This window comes from Magallana gigas, chromosome 4 (assembly GCF_963853765.1).
Source record: "Magallana gigas chromosome 4, xbMagGiga1.1, whole genome shotgun sequence".
Lineage (NCBI taxonomy): Eukaryota > Metazoa > Mollusca > Bivalvia > Ostreida > Ostreidae > Magallana > Magallana gigas.
The window spans coordinates 35,630,332-35,652,184 of record NC_088856.1 but is presented as its reverse complement, the minus strand read 5'-3'; the positions used below and the strand labels follow the sequence as shown (position 1 = coordinate 35,652,184).

The 21,853-nt window shown below is 33.6% G+C and overlaps 1 protein-coding gene and 1 long non-coding RNA gene across 2 annotated transcripts; both read left to right on the top strand.

Moving 5' to 3' along the window:
- Window positions 1-568: 568 nt before the first annotated feature.
- Window positions 569-11,615, top strand: LOC105347669 (multiple epidermal growth factor-like domains protein 6). Its single transcript, XM_066082261.1, has 10 exons — window positions 569-695; window positions 2,870-3,090; window positions 3,348-3,438; window positions 4,019-4,161; window positions 4,412-4,684; window positions 5,235-5,361; window positions 5,790-5,938; window positions 6,405-10,254; window positions 10,398-10,492; window positions 10,678-11,615. Exons 1-10 carry the CDS (start codon window positions 633-635, stop codon window positions 10,748-10,750), a joined length of 5,085 nt encoding a protein of 1,694 aa, XP_065938333.1. The 5' UTR covers window positions 569-632; the 3' UTR covers window positions 10,751-11,615.
- Window positions 11,616-15,827: 4,212 nt separating this feature from the next.
- LOC136274416 (uncharacterized) lies at window positions 15,828-16,969 on the top strand. Its single transcript, XR_010712732.1, has 3 exons — window positions 15,828-16,048; window positions 16,218-16,332; window positions 16,847-16,969. It is a non-coding gene; the product is annotated as an uncharacterized lncRNA (long non-coding RNA).
- The last annotated feature ends 4,884 nt before the right edge of the window (window positions 16,970-21,853 follow it).

Sequence of the window (21,853 nt, the reverse complement as noted above, 5' to 3'; positions counted from 1 at the left end):
CGCGAAAAATCTGAATGTCTATGACGTGAGTTTACGACTTCTTTTCAGAACATTTCCGGAAATTGAGTGGTTGCGTCTTTATAACATGTAAAGCTAGCCACACCTTGTCGGATAACTTTATATAAACGGATGAAGAAAAGGGCAGAACACAAGACTGTCGTCGCCACAATTGAAGGTTAACGTTTTCGTAGACAGTGTATTGAAGATGAAGATTCACTGTATATACCAGTAACTAAATTTGAGATGACTTATTATTGATCTAACTACAAATTTGTTTCATTGATTTGGAAACCTCGAATAAATAAATTCAATATTACTATGCCCGTTTCTTTCCAGAAAAAACAGACCATAAATTTTTGTACAGTAACTTTTCTTTTAAAAAAAAATGCAATTAAATAATATAAACGGCATGCAGGTATGGAAATTCTAGGAATCAATGCGTCATCTCTTTATTAAAACGGACCAAACAGCCGTAACAAACAAATTAAGTACAATGTATTACATGAAAATGTTTGCTGAAGTTTATCTGAAAAAGATTATACTAAGTAAACAAAAAGGCGTTTATCAGATTTCCTTGTAGTACACCAACATTCTTAACGAATACACCGCTGAAGACAAATATAAAAGTTTGAATGAATTATCGGAGGATGGCTAATTTTACAAATATTTTAGTTCTTTCTGCAATTTTCTTGACGGTAAGTGAAAATTTTGAGTTTACCCGTACTTGTCAAGAAACTGGAGAGCAAATTAGCGATTTATTTTTTCGATAGATTGATCAATCATCCAAAAAATTTAGCGATTTATTTTTTGGATAGATTAAACAAATTCGACCCTATTTTAAATGGATTGTTCTCAGTAGTAAAAGATCTTTTACATTATCATTACTGAAGAAGAAAGGTGATTTTATTGTTCTATTTGATGTCATAACGTACTATCATTTGAAAACCTAATCTTTGAAATGACATTCCGTATGTATGGATAAGCAATTTTCTTCACGAAAGTGTGGAAGAGCCAGTTCGAATATTACATGAATTATTCACATTCAGGCACGTAGCATCGTTTTTGAAATTGGGGGGGGGGGGGGGGGCAGACTCATCCAAAAAATCTTGACAAGCAAATAAAAAAAGAAAAGAAAAAGAGAAATTTAAAGTTTCCAAAAATCATCAAAATCCTAATCCGGGCCGGGTGGGGGGGGGGGGGGGCGTAGTATGTAACTTCAATTTCACTCCTCATTTATTTTCATATAAATTTTTTACATACTTCCAAAAAAGTGGGGGGGGGGGGGACTCCACGGTAATTCACTTTTTTTTAATGTAAATATTAAAAAATTTGTTGCTGCGAGAAAAAGTGGGGGGGGCCAGCCCCACCCCCCCCCCCCCGGCCACCCCTGATGTTACGTGCCTGACATTAACGATAAACGTTCAATGAGTTTGCCCACGGTCAATTAGCGAATTGTTTTTGTACGTAGACCTGTGAGTGAAGGTGTGGCTTTGTAAATGTAGATATGAATGCATATGTGAACTAACAAATTGTCTTGCAATCCTTATGTGGTATACAGAAGTTAATTAGAAAACTATAATTTGATATTCAATTATCAATTGTCTTATGTACACAAAATATCAATTTGTTTTCCCTCGGACTGAAATGTCACACTTTCATTGGTTTAAACATAGCACGTGATTACCTCATATGTCTCTATATTTGTTCGGTGAGAAATAATACTAGGCAATATGGCCGTCACTGGCCGACGCTTCGCTTACTCCTTTCGACATTTCATAGTATTTAACCGAATGCCGTAAGTTCTTAAAGTATTTAGAGTAGTTGCCCTTCGAAATTCTTTGAAATTAGAGTAGTTGCCCTTAGAATATTGACGTCACATTGTTTTGTCTGGAGCAGAACAAAATGGCAGCGTCAAAATTTGCTCAAATCTCTGCAGAGAAAGGGAGAAAACATTTAAAATTGAATAGCAACAAAACATTGCAAGTAAACATGGGTGAAGATAGAACGGATATCTTAATACATGTGTAATTAATGCTATTTTTTAATTTAAACATATTTTACTAATATTCAAACGAATTAGGTAACAGGCATATATCACATTGTAAAGTAGTAATACATGTAACCATATTCTAAAAAAATATTTTATAACACCCCTACTTTGACTTTGTAATTTGGAGAGAGTTTACAAAGGCTATGCCTGTTACCTAATTCGTTTGAATATTAGTAAAATATGTTTAAATTAAAAAATAGCATTAATTACACATGTATTAAGATATCCGTTCTAAAAAAAAAAAAAAAAAAAAAAAAAAAAAGATATCCGTTCTATCAGTAAAGACGAACTTCCTCTTTCTTACTCTGCTAAGGAATTTTCATTGGTAAAAAGCTTCGCTCGTCATTCTGTGATCTAAAATCGTTTTCAAATGGTGGTGTTTAATTTCTCTGTTTCAAAAATAGTCAACATATCAAACGAATCGGGAGATGAACAATTTTGTATCTCGTATTATGATAACCCTGAGTATTTTGCATAAGTTAAGGTCATATGCATATCTCATTAAGCATTCACAGAGTATAAGAGAACAAAAAGCAAGAAATATATTCCTTTATAGGTAGATAAAACTTTTGTAGAAAAATAAACCTTTTCTGATTTCCAGATTTACGGGTGTAATACCAGTATTTGTACAAGTATGGTGTTTTTTGGGGTGTTTTTTTTCACGTTTTTTGTAAAAGTATTCTGTGTTTTCCTACAGTATGTATATGAGTACAAGTATCGACTAAGACTTATATTTTTACCACATGTGTGTATAAGTATATTTTTCAATGCGCATAAACAAGTGTATTACTTTTCTCAATATGTGGGTTTTTTGTTCAGACTTTGTTGCTGAGCTTCGTATCTTCAGAGAACAATGCGCATGTGAAAGTAGACTCGTGCACAACGTATTGCAATGCCACAATGTTCCAACACTGTAAATGTACAAACCACTCCACCATCATGGAGTGCGACAGGACGAGATGGGTGGGGATTTACCTGTCCATGACAATCAAGGACACGGGTCCCGGGAACACGAGCTTTCCTTTGTTCTACACGCTCATGTAAGCTCTTGCAATTAAATGTGCTCTCTTTAAATCAAATAATGAGATTTTGATACATTTTCTGTACAGATAGAATTTTGAAAAAAAATTTCCCCCCGATATGTTTTAAAAATTGACATAATTAGCAGAAGATAAAAAAAAAATAGTGGAAAGGAGATTTGCATGCATATTTGACACGAATCGTATTAAAGATTTTGAATCCTCATGACTTTATAGTAATATGGTTTAAAACCATGCCTTTTTATCAATATTTTAAGGTACGACAACACCACATTTTGCCAAGGACAACTGGAGATTCCTCCCTCTGGGAAAGAGGTTAAGATTTACCTACCAGAAAGTGACGATAAGGTAAATATATGCACAAGGCATTGTTTGTTCTGTTCTGTTTTTTTGTTATGTTATGTTATATTATATCACATCACATCATATTATATTACATTATAACTATAGGGTTGAAAACAAATCAAAGATACGTCAAATTTCACAAAAGTGTCTCTTCACGAAGTTTTATACTAAATTTCACTGAAAATGTCTTGAATAACAGTATATCAAAATTTTAATTCCATGACTTTCAGTCGGAACATGCCCAATCTTTTAAATAAATATCGTATTATATTAATTTTCAAATAATATCAACAATATACATTTGTGTAGATATATGTGCCGACTTACTCGATGCACGCGCTTATATATTGCATATGGATGAGGAATTCATTTTTTTGCAAGAATCAATTCAATGAAGAATCTTAAAACTGATCGAATCAATTTTTTGATAAGTAAAATTTTGGTTTACAAGGGAAGTATACTGTACAATGTATATACATGTACTTTGTATTTACGCCCATGAGTTCACTATATACGCCATGTTTCTTTCAAATTGTAATAATTAACATGTAACATTTTAAAAAACAATCTAATAATTTTTCAGGCGAATCCAATAGTCAATTTAACAACGACTGGTAAACACAAATTGACTTTGCCACTGATACATATTGAAAACAGCATACAAACCGCGTCTAGTATACTATCAAAATCATCTCCTTCAGCTTATATTGAAAACACAGCAATACGGTACGTCAGATCTCAATTTAAAATTCCAATACTACGGTATGTTTTCTATCGAACCCTTTTTTATAGAACCAATAAAAAAAAGAATAAATTATTGCTTTGATTTTTTCTGTTGGCGCATTGTTTCACTTTATATTTATATATACTAGTATATACATGTACATGTATGTAATCTGTTTGGATTATCAACATTTGAATATACAATTGTCTTATCTATTGAATAATAAACTTTCATTTTTTATTCTCTCTGTAGAGCGAGTGATTTTCGCGTCTATTATGACTGTGAAGCGGGTGAAAACCAACTTTGTGACGAAACAGGTCACGTGCAGTGTGCGCCAGGTTACTATGGAGACAAATGTCAAACTTACTGTAACTCAACCATGTTTGATAACTGTAACTGCTCAACAGACGGGAACCTCCAATGCAGTGAAAAGCCTGTGGGAGTATATTTTGATGTCCGACTGATTTCAGCGCATATTCCTCCCAACATGCACAATACCTCATACACACTCTCTCTTGACCAAAGGTATAGCAATCGAATTTATATAATCATTTTCATTTATACTTAATACACTTAGTGTCTAAATTTCAAATATTTCATGTACAGTAACTGTTTGATATCTAAGCGGAACCATGTAAATCATCCATGTGATGTTCCGGAATGTATTGTGAAGAAAATCGATTAATCATTATGAAAACAGAAAAATGAAAAACGACATTTCTTATGGTTAAAAATACACCAATTAATCAGTCTAGACGGAACTCCTACTTACAATCTGAGAACGCTATGTAAAAGTCAAACCAACATTGTAAAATCCGGATTGTGACGTTGTTCGATACTCGAAATACACGTACTTAAATTCCCCTTTAAATACTTGTTTTGCCTCGGAAATCATTGGTTAAAAATGAGTCGTGGTCGAACGTGATTGCCGTCTAAAACTCTGTAGATAACGCGTAACAAAATTTAGACGGCAACACCCATTAAAAACACTTTAAACTTCTTATTTAAGAAGCAACATGTAGTTTACCAATACTTTTTTTTATCATTATCATATTATCCATAATATTTTTATTAGTTACCGAAACATCTCCTTTCGACGACTCACGTTTTCGCCTCTTATTCTTCACGAGACACCTGATCTGGCTCCATTGGGTTTCTCAAACAACACGATGGTGTTCTTTTATCCCAGCTTTAATTTGCTTGTGAGTATTCCTCTTCTTCGTCGTAAAGGTTGATTGATACAGGCACGCATCATCGTGTTTGAAAGTGAAGGGACAGGACTAAAAGCTGAGGAACCAATTGTTTTACGATAACTTTCAGTGGATTTTTTAAATAAAAAATTTAAGAAAATGGTACTTTTAAATAAAAGTGAAGACCCCCCACTTTCGCTACTACATTGCCTGTGATATGACATAATAATTGTATGATATATGCACCGATTCAAAGAAGTACATGTGAGTACTAGGATAGTTTTTAGTGAGGGTTTTAAAATCTGTCATTTAAGAGAAGTATGGATATGAATGAAAAGAAATATGAAATTAAGAAAATGTAAGAAAACTTACAGAACCATATGCACCCAAGAATAATTGTTTGATGTAGCATTTATCTTCTTATACCGTCATTTGTTTAGAAAGATGCAAGCTGTACAATAAGCATAAAGAAAGATGGCAACATAAAAGCTGGGCAGATCTTCCATCTTAGTGCTGTCTCCTCATCAAGAAATGTCGATATATATTCAAATTTAACTCTCCCGGAGAAAAAGAATGATTCCGGTTTATAGTAAGTGCTAAACAGTTGACAAATAGCTCATCTGTCTTATACGCAAAAATATATTTAAAGATAATATTCAGATAAAATATATCATAGAAAATTTTTATCCATGTAAAATCTGATGATTTTGTTCAAATGCTTCTTGCTTTCAAACTAAAACAAATTAGTTCCTGTTCAAGTATTAGTACATGAGTATATACGGTTTATTGCTAGAGTCCTATGGCCGTACTAGCTCAATATTTCTTCTGTAAAAACGCTGGCTCAGCTTTTTAAAAATGTTTTATATTGATGCCTTCTAGTCAGGGCATTATTACGATATAATAATATCACTTTAAAACAGAGTTAACAAACATATTAAATGATATAAATTATGGAAAAAATATCCCATATTGTTAATCATTTACGTAAACACACCCTCTTTTATTTTCTGAATCATAGTCTTAAATAAATTATGTTTACTCCGATTCTGTTTTAGCTTCAACATTCAGATCCGTTTAGCTTATAACTGTACACCGTCATCAGAAAATCAGAAATGTAACAAAACTGGAGAACTTGTGTGCAAGGAATACTTTTTTGGTGACGACTGTCAAAGGTTCTGTAACAGAAGCATTGAACATGGCAATTGTAGTGTAAATGGAAAACAAATGTGTGAAACTAATTATTTTGGTGATGACTGTGAAGTGTTTTGTAACGTGACTATTCTACATGGTAACTGTTCACGGAATGGAAGTCGTATTTGTGCAACTAATTACTTTGGTGATAACTGTGAAGTGTTTTGTAATGTGACTATGCTACATGGTAATTGTTCAGTGAATGGAACTCGTATTTGTGCAACTAGTTACTTTGGTGATAACTGTGAAGTGTTTTGTAATGTGACTATGCTACAAGGTAACTGTTCACGGAATGGAACTCGTATTTGTGCAACTAATTACTTTGGTGATAACTGTGAAGTGTTTTGTAATGTGACTATGCTACATGGTAATTGTTCAGTGAATGGAACTCGTATTTGTGCAACTAGTTACTTTGGTGATAACTGTGAAGTGTTTTGTAATGTGACTATGCTACAAGGTAATTGTTCAGTGAATGGAACTCGTATTTGTGCAACTAATTACTTTGGTGATAACTGTGAAGTGTTTTGTAATGTGACTATGCTACATGGTAATTGTTCAGTGAATGGAACTCGTATTTGTGCAACTAATTACTTTGGTGATAACTGTGAAGTGTTTTGTAATGTGACTATGCTACATGGTAATTGTTCAGTGAATGGAACTCGTATTTGTGCAACTAGTTACTTTGGTGATAACTGTGAAGTGTTTTGTAATGTGACTATGCTACAAGGTAACTGTTCACGGAATGGAACTCGTATTTGTGCAACTAATTACTTTGGTGATAACTGTGAAGTGTTTTGTAATGTGACTATGCTACATGGTAATTGTTCAGTGAATGGAACTCGTATTTGTGCAACTAGTTACTTTGGTGATAACTGTGAAGTGTTTTGTAATGTGACTATGCTACAAGGTAATTGTTCAGTGAATGGAACTCGTATTTGTGCAACTAATTACTTTGGTGATAACTGTGAAGTGTTTTGTAATGTGACTATGCTACAAGGTAACTGTTCACGGAATGGAACTCGTATTTGTGCAACTAATTACTTTGGTGATAACTGTGAAGTGTTTTGTAATGTGACTATGCTACATGGTAATTGTTCAGTGAATGGAACTCGTATTTGTGCAACTAGTTACTTTGGTGATAACTGTGAAGTGTTTTGTAATGTGACTATGCTACAAGGTAACTGTTCACGGAATGGAACTCGTATTTGTGCAACTAATTACTTTGGTGATAACTGTGAAGTGTTTTGTAATGTGACTATGCTACATGGTAATTGTTCAGTGAATGGAACTCGTATTTGTGCAACTAATTACTTTGGTGATAACTGTGAAGTGTTTTGTAATGTGACTATGCTACATGGTAATTGTTCAGTGAATGGAACTCGTATTTGTGCAACTAGTTACTTTGGTGATAACTGTGAAGTGTTTTGTAATGTGACTATGCTACAAGGTAACTGTTCACGGAATGGAACTCGTATTTGTGCAACTAATTACTTTGGTGATAACTGTGAAGTGTTTTGTAATGTGACTATGCTACATGGTAATTGTTCAGTGAATGGAACTCGTATTTGTGCAACTAATTACTTTGGTGATAACTGTGAAGTGTTTTGTAATGTGACTATGCTACATGGTAATTGTTCAGTGAATGGAACTCGTATTTGTGCAACTAGTTACTTTGGTGATAACTGTGAAGTGTTTTGTAATGTGACTATGCTACAAGGTAACTGTTCACGGAATGGAACTCGTATTTGTGCAACTAATTACTTTGGTGATAACTGTGAAGTGTTTTGTAATGTGACTATGCTACATGGTAATTGTTCAGTGAATGGAACTCGTATTTGTGCAACTAGTTACTTTGGTGATAACTGTGAAGTGTTTTGTAATGTGACTATGCTACAAGGTAATTGTTCAGTGAATGGAACTCGTATTTGTGCAACTAATTACTTTGGTGATAACTGTGAAGTGTTTTGTAATGTGACTATGCTACAAGGTAACTGTTCAGTGAATGGAACTCGTATTTGTGCAACTAGTTACTTTGGGGATAACTGTAATGTATTTTGTAATGTGACTATGCAACAAGGTAACTGTTCAGAGAATGGAACTCGTATTTGTGCCAGGAATTACTTTGGTGATAACTGTGAAGTGTTTTGTAATGTGACTATGCTACAAGGTAATTGTTCAGAGAATGGAACTCGTATTTGTGCAACTAATTACTTTGGGGATAACTGTGAAGTGTTTTGTAATGTAACTATACTACAAGGTAACTGTTCAGAGAATGGAACTCGTATTTGTGCAACTAATTACTTTGGGGATGACTGTAATGTATTTTGTAATGTGGCTATGCAACAAGGTAACTGTTCAGAGAATGGAACTCGTATTTGTGCAACTAGTTACTTTGGTGATAACTGTGAAGTGTTTTGTAATGTGACTATGCTACAAGGTAACTGTTCAGAGAATGGAAGTTGTATTTGTGCCGGGAATTACTTTGGTGATAACTGTGAAGTGTTTTGTAATGTAACTATGCTACAAGGTAACTTTTCAGAGAATGGAACTCGGATTTGTGCAACTAATTACTTTGGGGATAACTGTAATGTATTTTGTAATGTGACTATGCTACAAGGTAACTGTTCAGAGAATGGAACTCGTATTTGTGCAACTAATTACTTTGGTGATAACTGTGAAGTGTTTTGTAATGTGACTATGCTACAAGGTAACTGTTCAGGGAATGGAAGTCGTATTTGTGCCGGGAATTACTTTGGTGATAACTGTGAAGTGTTTTGTAATGTAACTATGCTACAAGGTAACTGTTCAGAGAATGGAACTCGGATTTGTGCAACTAATTACTTTGGGGATAACTGTAATGTATTTTGTAATGTGACTATGCTACAAGGTAACTGTTCAGAGAATGGAAGTCGTATTTGTACAACTAATTACTTTGGTGATAACTGTGAAGTGTTTTGTAATGTGACTATGCTACAAGGTAACTGTTCAGAGAATGGAAGTCGTATTTGTGCCAGGAATTACTTTGGTGATAACTGTGAAGTGTTTTGTAATGTGACTATGCCACAAGGTAACTGTTCAGAAAATGGAAGTCGTATTTGTGCCAGGAATTACTTTGGTGATAACTGTGAAGTGTTTTGTAATGTGACTATGCCACAAGGTAACTGTTCAGAAAATGGAAGTCGTATTTGTACAACTAATTACTTTGGTGATAACTGTGAAGTGTTTTGTAATGTGACTATGCCACAAGGTAACTGTTCAGAGAACGGAAGTCGTATTTGTTCAACTAATTACTTTGGTGATCACTGTAATGTATTTTGTAATGTGACTATGCCACAAGGTAGCTGTTCACAGAATGGGAGTCCTATTTGTGCAACTAAATACTTTGGTGATCACTGTAATGTATTTTGTAATGTAACTATGCCACAAGGTAACTGTTCAGAGAACGGAAGTCGTATTTGTGCCAGTAATTACTTTGGTGATAACTGTGATGTATTTTGTAATGTAACTATGCCACAAGGTAACTGTTCAGAGAACGGAAGTCGTATTTGTGCCAGTAATTACTTTGGTGATAACTGTGATGTATTCTGTGAAAGTAACACGGAGTATGAACGTTGCACTGTCAATAAGACCAATAAGTGCGAAGTACAGGCGTGCTGTGGCAGTGGAGACTGTCCTGTAGTGGTATTCAACAATGGAGTCAAGAAATATCAACAGGTATCTCGTGCTTCGTTATAACTGCGCTTAACTATATACATGAACAATTTAGGAAAACGTTAAAAGACTACATTTGACATGTAAATCAACAATACTTGCACTTTTGAAATTTTAATTTTTACATTATATTAATTATATTTAAGGACTCGCTGTCAAAGAACTGGAGACTGATAGCGTCTATTTTGGGAGCCATTTCTATAGCCTTGAGTATCGTTCTTTTCGCTGAAATTGGAAAAATGTAAGTAAACCGCAAGTATGCAAAAATCCTTTACATAGGAAGACGATTAAATCAAATTAATATGTTGTCGTTACAATTCATATCATCAGCCAGAAATGTGAATGAAATAAATAAGCTCTTTATAAAATGAACTTGTTTTTTTAAATCTTGCAGTCATAATTAAAAACCGTGTATATTGTTTACAGGAAATACCGGAACTTACTGGGAGTTTCCTCGATGGTAACACCTGATACCTGGAAGAAGAACATTGTCAACTGAATTCACTTCCACTGACAATGTTTATTTATCAAAAGTTCTTTGACGCAAACCATTATATTTTCAATGTCGTGCAATCCTGTATAATAACAACCACTATATATTGTGTTCTAGAAGTCATCACATTTGTGTTTTAATTACATTTGTGTTTTAATTACATTTGTGTTTTTATTACATGTGTTTTTTTATATATATATTTTTCGGTTATCACTGAAGATTGCCTAAAGCAGTTGGAACACGTGCAATATTTATTGTTTCTTTTTTTAGACAGACGCCACTGCAGCAAATATTGTTTGATTAACTCATTTCAGTTTTGCATAATAAACATCATTAATTGTGTAAAGAGTTTGTGTACACATATATAAACTACATATAAATGTAGAGCTAACGGAGTGCATTATTGCTTTTGATTATGCAATGAAACCAGGGTTTTCCTTCTACGACATATTTGCTTTATCTTAAAATGTGCAACCAACCAAAAATCATTTTACCTTTCATCAGCTTAGATAAGCTTACTTTTCTTATCACATTTTGCCTGTCGTATCTTGTCACTTTGTTAATTTCTTGCATGTTCAACTTCTTTTCAAGAACCACTTGGCTAACTTTAATTGAAATTTGTATTAGGCATCACTAGGTTAAGAAAAAAAGATTTTATGCATTGAAGATCGAGCTATGTCCTCTTTCCATGGGAGGTAATAAACATCAAACTTTGACGGACATTTAATTTTCTCGAAAAACTGTTTAGCTAGAAAAGTATTGCCAGGTATTGTAGATTCAAATATATGTTTGAATTATGATCCTTGAAGGAAGATTACACAGGTACATGAGGACAGGATCCCCCCCCCCCCCTCCGCCTCAATATGTAGACCCCCGGGACTTTATTTTTTTTTTTATTAAATTATCCTTTTATGACATATTTCTAATCTAAAATATGCATCCATTGCCCAAAATTACATAAAACAAACATTTTTGAAAAAAATCAGACCAGCAGTGGCGTAGCTACCATGTACTAGTATGCTTAAATGCCTGAGCATGCACATCGTTTGCGAATAAAAGGAAGAAACTCAGTAAAAAAAATAAAGAAAAAAAATTAACAAAAAGAATTCAAGTATTAGGGTCCATGCTTAGTTATTCCATCAACCCGTCAACCGGACATCGACAAATTTATCAATGCCATTGCCTAAACAAAGACGTCTTTAAAAGTACCAAATATAGACACGCAATGTGGCCTTACAGTACCATATTAAAGAAACAGTACACAATGCATGTACCTAATAAAGCAAAGATTTATTTTGTCATTTGAACTTAGTTTTACACATCATTTTAAATTTCCCCCATATAATATCACAGCTTTATTGAGATTTCCATTACCATAAACTAGATGAAAATGAACTTAAGAATAAAAGCTTTGAGTGGGTCAAAAACAAACGTCAAAAGTTTTTTTCTTCTTTTAGCTTTTAATAAGTTTTGTGATTTTATTTTATGCCTATACTATACCCAAAACAATTTTAACTGCCTAAAAATGTGCTTAAATAGTGAGCATTCCTTTCAATTTCTGCGATGATTTTTAGTGTTAAAAATCGTCAAAATCCATGAGCTTCCGGGGCCTTCGCCCCTTGGGCCCCCACTAAGCGTCGCCCTGGACCCACGGGGGGCCTCATGGCGGCCTACAGACCCTTGCCATTTTAAGCATGCACTTCATTTCTGGTCTAGCTACGCCACTACATAGAATACAAGAAGGTTGCCAACTTCGTCCATCTAGAACCAACGGAAGTAAGGGTTAATCGCAAGGAAGATAACTCGTAACATATTTTTTTAAATTTTCTCTTTTATGTCTTCCATTGTAATACACTCAGTATGAGTGCCTTCTTTTAGATTTTACAGTTCCCAAGACGATATAAAAGTTTTCGCGGCTTGATTAGAATTCATACTTCTTATGAATTGTACTTTTTTCGAATTTGCCATGCATAAATCTCTCGGAGTTGTCTTCCTTGCGATAAAACCTCACTTCCGTTGGTTCTAGATGGATCGGTTCAAAACTTGTCGGTGAAAATTGTCCTATTTACCTAATAAATGTATTTACACGGACATGGCATGCAGATATTCAGTGAAGGGAATTATCGGGCTACGACTTGAGGTCACCGGTTTTTACTGGTAGATGTGTTTGATAGTACATTTGAACAAATTAAATATTCATCGGCAGTGCCTCTCGGCTGGCAGACGAAGTTAGCAACCTTCTTGTATTATATGTGTAGAGGGTCTGATTTAAAAAAAAAAATATTTGTTTTAGGTAATTTGGGGTAATGAATGTATAAATTAGATTAGAAATATGTCATAAAAGGATAATTTAATAAGAAAAAATAATTAAGTCCCAGGGGTCTATAATCTTTGGGGGGGGGGGGGGGGGGGGTTCGATCCTGTCCTCAAGCACCTGTGGAAGATTGGGTTTACAAGTGGGCTGAATTTTTACATAGGAATATATAGAGAAAACCCTAACAAATCTTTTCAATACAAAATTCGTCTGAAGAGTCGAAATTTGGATGGAAGGTTCCATGGGTAGTGTTTGTTTTTAAAATTATAATCCCTTAGAGAAGGGTGGAGCCATATCAGGGGATCAAATAATTCAATAGGAGTGTGGGGAAATATTTCAATAGGAGTGTGGGGAAGTATTTCAATAGGAGTGTGGGGAAATATTTCAATAGGAGTGTGGGGAAATATTTCAAAATCATATTCTAAAATTTCATTCGGCCAAAAATTGCAAATTGTGTGAAAGCACCCCTAGGAAGTGATTGTTCAATCCATGTGTTAACGGGGCAGAGTGGAGCCGCAATGGAAATATTACTCATATTCATCATCCATGTAAAGCAAAATACATGAAAAAAGAATTTTCCTTAATTACTTAATCTGAAACTAATTGGTTAAAGAAAATGAAAATTATGCAAGTACAATTAATCTTAGTCCTACTGCATTGTTTACGGAAGGTATTGAAATAAGGAATAAGAAATCATTCTTTGAGTATTATGAGGTGATAATTTTGGTCGGGGCGTGATCAAATCCAATAAAGCCCGAAGGGCTTTATGATAGATTTGATCACGCCCCGACCGAAATTATCACCTCATAATATTCAAAGAATGATTCCTTATTACTTATATTTATATAATTTTAAACCATCCTACGATTAAATATTTAAATATAAATAAGCAAACCCCGCTGGTGCCTCAATTTGGCTTTATGAGTTATATAGTACAAAATGGATATGTAGTGTTATCACAAGCATAGACATTAGAAAATGTAAATATTTGATCTTAACCTCTTCTTCTTGTTTGTCTAAACCCATTAACAACAATAATGCAAATTCAAAAACGAAATGTTTCAATCAATTTATTATATTCGTATAGTTCATTAGATAAGTTCACTATTTTACAATGAAAAATAAAAATAAGTCCTTAAATTGACAACTGCATGTTTTACTAGTCTTGTAATAAAGGTTATCATTTGGTACTTTATGTACGTAAACAAAGTCGAGACAATGGTTTTATTTTTATTAATTTCTATTTACCCTATCCTTTCCCTGCGATTAATTTGTTCAATCTGTATTGTCTCAGGGTGTTATACAATAGATACAATAACATATAAATAGGATCAGGAGGTCAGTTTGCTATTGTTCGGCACACAATAGATAAATTTTCTGTGTAAACAATACAGTCTTTATCTACCCTCTCTGTTGCACACCAATATTCATCACAAATGAAGTGTAATTATACCACCGAAAAATGACTAATTTGAAGTTTCTTCGATTTTTTCTCGTCACAAAGGTAAGTTATTTACTTAATTAAATTAAATCGGAACAAAGAGGTTTATTGCTATATCAATACCTAATTATTACTCGAAAACCATTTTTTTGGTTTTGCTGAAAACATTATCCCATGATCATTTCATTAGATGGACCTTTTTTAACGCAGTGATATGGAAGAAAAGGACTCCAAACCAATCCATTTTACTGCTCTAAAAAAATTAAACTTTCCGAAATTCGGCAAAGTTATAACAGAAAAAGCTAAAGCACTGAGAGTTTTAAAAAAGATAGTAATATATACGGGTATCTAATTAATAACATTGATTGTGAAAATTAATATTAATTTTGATTACATACTGAACACTAACTGAGCTTAGCCTTCAAATTAACAATTTTCTTCCTTTAACTTTGAAGCATACTTGACTTCTTTGAATGAAATTGATACAAACATACAATAACATTGGTTATACACTTATAAATAAATACACTTAACAAAACTTAACGAAAAGAAGATACGTAATAATAATTAAACATTTAACATTCAACAAAGGTAAGTTTTAAGGTGACCAATACAGAGGTACTGATATTGATATTTGTATGTTATACATTTAACCAAACTTCTAAGTGTTCACCCGAAAAAAAAATGAATTAGTCTTAAGTAATAGTCCAACATAAAAATTGCTTTAATTTTTCGAACGACGATTGAGAAAAAAAAGCCCAGGAACGTTGAAATGTTAGTGTCTGAATTTTTCTCACTTTAAATCAAATTTTGTTCTCCATATTGTTTGAAATATTTGGTAATCCGTATAAAAATTATTTTAACATGATTGTTCAGTGCTATAAATGTATGGTTAATTCTATCGATAACCAGCTATGGGAGAAATTCAACAAAATCAAAAGTGTTCAAGGCCAAGGTCAAGATTACTCTATCGTTCTCAACCCCCTGAGGGTTGGATGGAATTCAGGCACCCCAACGACAAGACAAACGAATGTTTATTTCATAGAACCAGTGTATTATATTTGTTGAACACTTAGAACTTTGGTTTAGTGTACTTTTTATTATGGTATGATAGTGTACTTTCATTAATAGCAGAGCTCTTGCAGTTCACGATGCTATGTTTACAGAAGGCAACTATACTACGCTTCTGCTCCAATCTTACATATTTACATGTATAACAGCTTTCGATATTAGTTTTATACAGGATCAAAAGAAAAGACTTCGCATTTAAATTTTTTTCTGGATTACTAATCTATGTACCAAAATACTTAGAAATCTCTCCCTTTTTATCACAGACACTACTCATCGCCATTGTATCAGCGAAGGATGATATGTACTACGGTGGATGCGCGTCGCACTGCGATGCCTCCATTTTCCGCCAGTGTGACTGCAGGAAAAACAACACTATCCTAGTGTGCAACAAAACAGGGGTCGGCATAGTTTTGGCCCTGACGATCAAACAGACAAGTTCCAACAGTGGCTGTAAAACTGTGCTGTCATTTAGGTTATCGTAAGTAAAGTCACATACATTTACACTGTATTCAACACTGTCGTTTGTACATTTTTGAAACATTTTCGTGTTGTTTTTTTTTTTACTTTTTAACCTCACAAAAATAAATTAATTTTCTATAGAAAAAAATATCTTAAATATTGTAAGAATTTACTTTAAAAAAATGTAGGTATGATTCCAAACCGTTTTGTCAAGCAAAGCTGGAGTTAGATGCATTGCCTCTTTCACAAGGTCCATTCAAATCAACACCAATAAAGCTTTATTTTCCGGAAAGTGATTGGAATGTAGGTATTCTACAAAAGTTTTTATTTAATAAGTTTATTTTAATTTTTTGTTATCACATATACAAATTTGTTTAAATAAAATTTATTTTTAGCAAAATTTGTAATTAAAACATTGTTGCTCGCGATGGAACCACAGGGGCATCGTATCCGCTCTACACTCTATGACATATACACAAATGTATTATTTGTATATATATGTAATAGAGTGTAGAGCGAATACGATGCCCTTGTGTATCACCCAAGTCCTATTTTTTGTGTAATGCGAACAAAATATACAAATGCAACCCCACCAATCCGAGAGAGAGAGAGAGAGAGAGAGAGAGAGAGAGAGAGAGAGAGAGAGAGAGAGAGAGACCATTAGATTTCTTGATAGCTTATTTCCGTCAACAAAGAAAACATAATCAATACATGCAATAGGAGTTTCTTAAACAATCCATTAATTTAAAGTTTTCCACTTTAATCTGACAAAACATTGGTCATATTTTATTAGTGTTTTTTGATTGTTATAACACAGTTGACTCCCGAAATAGAAGTGACAGCCACTAGTGCATGTCGTCAACATGTCAACATCGCTTTTAATATTACTACCATCTCAAGCTCTGAACACACAGCCCCAAGAGATAACGAGCCACCGGTCTCACTCGGAAACACACATATAGCGTATGTATAAACCACATCACAAAATAATGAAAATATGCATAAATTTTAAGTATTTGATCAAGTAATCACGAATTTTTAGAATTACTGATAACTAATGATACAATATATGTATCTGAAGTCCAGTATGTAAAATTAAATGTTTGAGTAAAAAAAAATAATTTATAAACAAAACCCAGAAATATTGAACTGCTTTTTGTCCCTGTTCTTATTCAGACTGAGTGATATTCGCGTCTTCTTTGACTGTGTAGCCAATAAAAACCAAATATGTGACGAAAGAGGTCACGTGAGGTGCGTGCCCGGTTACTATGGTAACGAATGTCGGCGTTACTGTAATGCTACCATGTTTGAAACTTGCAATTGTACTACTGTTGGGGAACTTCAATGCAACGAAAAACCCGTTGGTGCGTTCTTTGAAGTTCGATTGGTATCCGTTCATATTCCACCAAGAATGCGTAATGTCAGTTATGCTCTCAACTTTCGACAAAGGTAAGTTTTTTAGTGCTTTGTTGATAATCGAATTAGAATGTTACATGTACATGTATGATATAATTTGGGTCTTGATTTTAGATTCATTTTAACCAAGAGGAAGCAGGTTATATATTTCATAAACAACATGCTCACAGTGATGGATATCAATTTGTAAAAAAAGTAAATAAAAAAGTAAAAATAACTGCACATTCTATTGGTATATAAGATTTAACATGAGTTACATTTGCATTACCTATTGTTTATTTGAGATTTTTGTCGTAGCAGACCTCAATGCAAAATACAGTCGTACTTTTTTATTGTTTGTCATTAATATATCTTCTTATAGGTTACTCGAGTCACTTCTGCGACCTACATGTATTGCATCGGTCTTTGCCCTTTATAAAAAAAATTCATGATCCCTGGTTGAAGGATTTAGGTCCTAGGGTTAGGTCAACATGGGACAATAGTGAAAATTTACGTATTCTCAAAAAATCTCCTTCTCTACTCAGTCATATGTTTGGGATAAACCAAATGCAAAAAATTTGTGTTAATTAAGCCCTCTACCTTAATTGTGAACTTCAAGGCTCATGTGTCAGGGTTTCAAGTTGTAGGGCAGGCCATATTGTGCAAAACATATTAATCGTAGAAAACCATTTGCTCAACGTTTATAGATAAACCGAATGCATGAAACCCTCCAACAAAATTGTGAAATTTAAGACTCCTGGGTTAAGATCCAAGAGTAAGGCGAAGATGGCCATATAATGAAAATGTTTTTTTTCTCAATCCACATATTTATTTGCAATATATTGAATGAATAAATTATTGTTCATGAAACCCTCTACCAAAATTTTGAAATTAATGGATCCTGTGTCAGAGGGTCGGACCCTAGGGCAGGGCCAATTTGGCCACAATGTTAAAATGAGTCAAATCTTGGAGATAAACTGAATGTATGATATCAATGAAGCCTTCTGTCTAAATTTTGAAATTTGTGACCACAGAGTACACAGTGAAAATGTATTGAATTTTATAACATATTCTATGGTACTTTCACGGTCTTTGTGCAATGTTATCGTGTACATAATGTCCTGTTCTTAACTTGTTAAAGTCATCCATGGGACAGGTGTTGACTGTTTTCTTACTGGGGGGAGTGGGTGACCAGTATGGCTGTATTGTGAATATGTATTTACTGGAAGGTCAATTAAATTACCGCCTATGTCTCCTGAAACTAGGGTACATATTATTCAAGATTCCCCCGACTTTGCCCCCCCCCCCCTCCCTTATTTATGAATAACTGTTTTTCAAACCTCGAATAATGAAAGATAGGAATGTCATTCAGAGGAGTTTTGTACTAGGATTAAGATTCCTATAAAAGGCTTTTAAAAATGCAAAACATGAAGTCCTTTGACAGGTCAATCTAAGGGCTATGGTACATGTACTCTGGTGACCATAAAGCCATGTAGGCCTCTTGTTTCATGATAACATAAGAAATAAAAACCCAAACGAAATAAAATGAAAATGAATTATTTAAAAAAAGTCAAAAATAAATTACAAAAAAGAATATTTACTTCTGTTTTAACTTTTTTAAGTAAGTATTTTTTTTTTTTACTTTTTTATAATTTCTGAGACATTCCTGAATCTACTTTCAAGATACGGTAACCACAGCTTCCAGCACGCCTCGTTTTCGCCTTTAATTCTGACTGACCACCAAGATCTTAGCCATTTTGGATTCACTAATAACAACACCATCAGCGTGTTTTATCCAAGTTTCAATAATTTTGTGAGTATACCTTATTTATCTTTTATTATTATTATTTTTTTATGATTTTCTTTTTGTTACAAGTATAATTATCTATACATTAAACTGTAAGGTACAATGGTGTTAAACACACAGTCTTTTGAGATTGAAACTGTTTAGTGAGAGTAAAATGAAATAAATTGCATTTCTTTAAATAATTTGCAAACAGTATATTATAATCTAAATCCCGGTAGAGATCTAAGCAAATAAACTTTACAAATAAGTTAAAAATATTTTTGTTGCAACGGTTAATTCGAACCAACAAAACAACTTTGAATATATACACACTTGATCTAAAGTTTTCATACTCTGTAAATAAAGTATTTTGCATTTATTTGTACATTTAACTACAAAATGGCCAGTGGAAACTTATTTGTGAAAATTAATTTCCCACAACAAGTAGTATATTTTTATATAATGCGAAATTAGTGAACATTTTAATAAAACACGAATTTAAAGTAGATTAGGAGAATGCCTGAATGGGAAAAACCCATGACTTTTTCTTTATTTTGAATATTTCTTGTCATAGAAAAACGCTGTCTTCATTATTAGCCTCGCCGATCGAAACGGTACCTCATTGGCAGAGCAGTTATTTCAGCTGAATAAGATACCGATATCTTCCTCCAGAAACACAAATTTCAACTCCTTTACCTTACACAGAAACAGAAGCGACACAAGTTTATAGTAAATAACATGAATTTTTCACTTCCTTTTTAGCTCACCTGAGCTGAAAGCTCAAGTGAGCTATTCTGATCACTTTTTGTCCGTCGTCCGTCCGTCCGTCCGTCTGTCCGTCTGTAAACTTTTTACATTTTGAACTTCTTCTCTAAAACCGCTTATCCAATTTCAACCAAATTTGGCACAAAGCATCCTTATGGGAGGGCGAATATAAATTGCAGAAATAAAAGTCCGATCTGTATTCAAAGCGGAGAAAACCTTGAAAATGTAGAAAAAGGGGGGTGCATTTTTAAAAATCTTCTTCTCAAGAACTACTGATTCCAATTCAACGTAGTTTAGCATAAATTATCCTTATGGGAAGGAAAATATAAATTGCAAAAATTAAGGTCTAATTCTGTTTCAAATCTGAGTTATTACGAAAATAATAATAAAGGAAAGGCGTATTTCAATCAGTTTAATAGCCTCGGATTCGGCATCCGGTAAAATGGGTAGACAAGACTTGGCCTGGGCAAAACAAAAGATAAGCAGTTATTAATCTGCCAATCTCATTAAAATTTCAGGATATTTGATGGACCAGTATATTTGTATTTGCTGTAATTATTGCTGCAAAATAATGCGTATTTGGAATTGACGATTGCCGATCTGCCCCGGCTTTTATTTTGCCACGGCCCGGTTTTGCTTACCCATTTTACCAAGACTCGTATTCCATACTTCTAAAACGAGGTTCTTTGTTGAAAGCAGCCATGACATTATACGAAAAAGGGTCGATCTGACTATGATGAATTTGCTTGTTGTGCAACAGTTCGCGTATGAAGGGAAATTTTTGAAACATGAAAAATATATTGGTGCCGATTTTGTGAAGTAAATTGAGGCTAAATATTTCAATGCGTTGACAGTTTTCACACATGACGTTGATGTTAGCTTGTTCTGATTTTCGTTTCGTTTTCATTATTTATGCTTTGTAACATGGAAACTGTCGTCTGTATTTCGTGATTTTTACGTATCAAATCAAACAGGGACTTCGGTAAATCAAACAGTTACGTTAACTGTTTACCTGCGCAAATTAAGCAAAATCTGATGTAGGAGTACTGAAATACAATTCATTCTATCGGTAATTCGGCATTATTTTTTGCGTAATGGTAGATTAATGCAATAGGTTTTTGTTGAGATGCTCGGCATTTTCTCTAGTTTATTCAGTTTAAATAGAGTTTGATATCGCTTACGGAAATATGTAGGTATATACATGTATATATATGATTCATTTCGAAAAAATAAATTGTGTTCTTTATTTGTTATACATGTAGTGCATGTTTCTTGTGTTTAATTGTTAACAATTTCTATTTACTAACCATTTTTGAGTGTTTGCTTCGAATTATAAGCAAGATACAGAGATTTGCTAACAATTCTATGTTTGTACACAGATCATAAAAGCTAAAGATTAAATCAAAGTACTGATAGTACTGAAAAGCGCTAACCCAGCTTCTGTATGTATATAACAGATATATGTATATAGCATTTCAGCTTCTGTATACGCACTATATTTCCTCATCACTGCATGACAGTCCCTGCAATGATGTATGTAAGCCCCGTACATTAATTTCACAATAACCCGTAAATTAGATTCACAATAGCCCGTGCAGTTATGTGCATAAACCCCTGAAACTGGTTCCCTAACCAGTTTAAATGATGTATACTTTTGCTTAGAGGGGGCGGTTATTCGATGCACCGGAAGTTGAAGTCTAACGACCATAAAGGGCTGAGCTATGCTTAGCGCTTTAAAAAGTAAAAAAAATTGTCAATATTTATTACGAAAATTTTCAAAATCTGTTCTTCCAGAAACCAACTTATTGAATTGTAAACTTAACCTTTTTAGCTCACCTGAGAATGGGGCCACAATGGGGGGTCGAAGTTTAACAAATG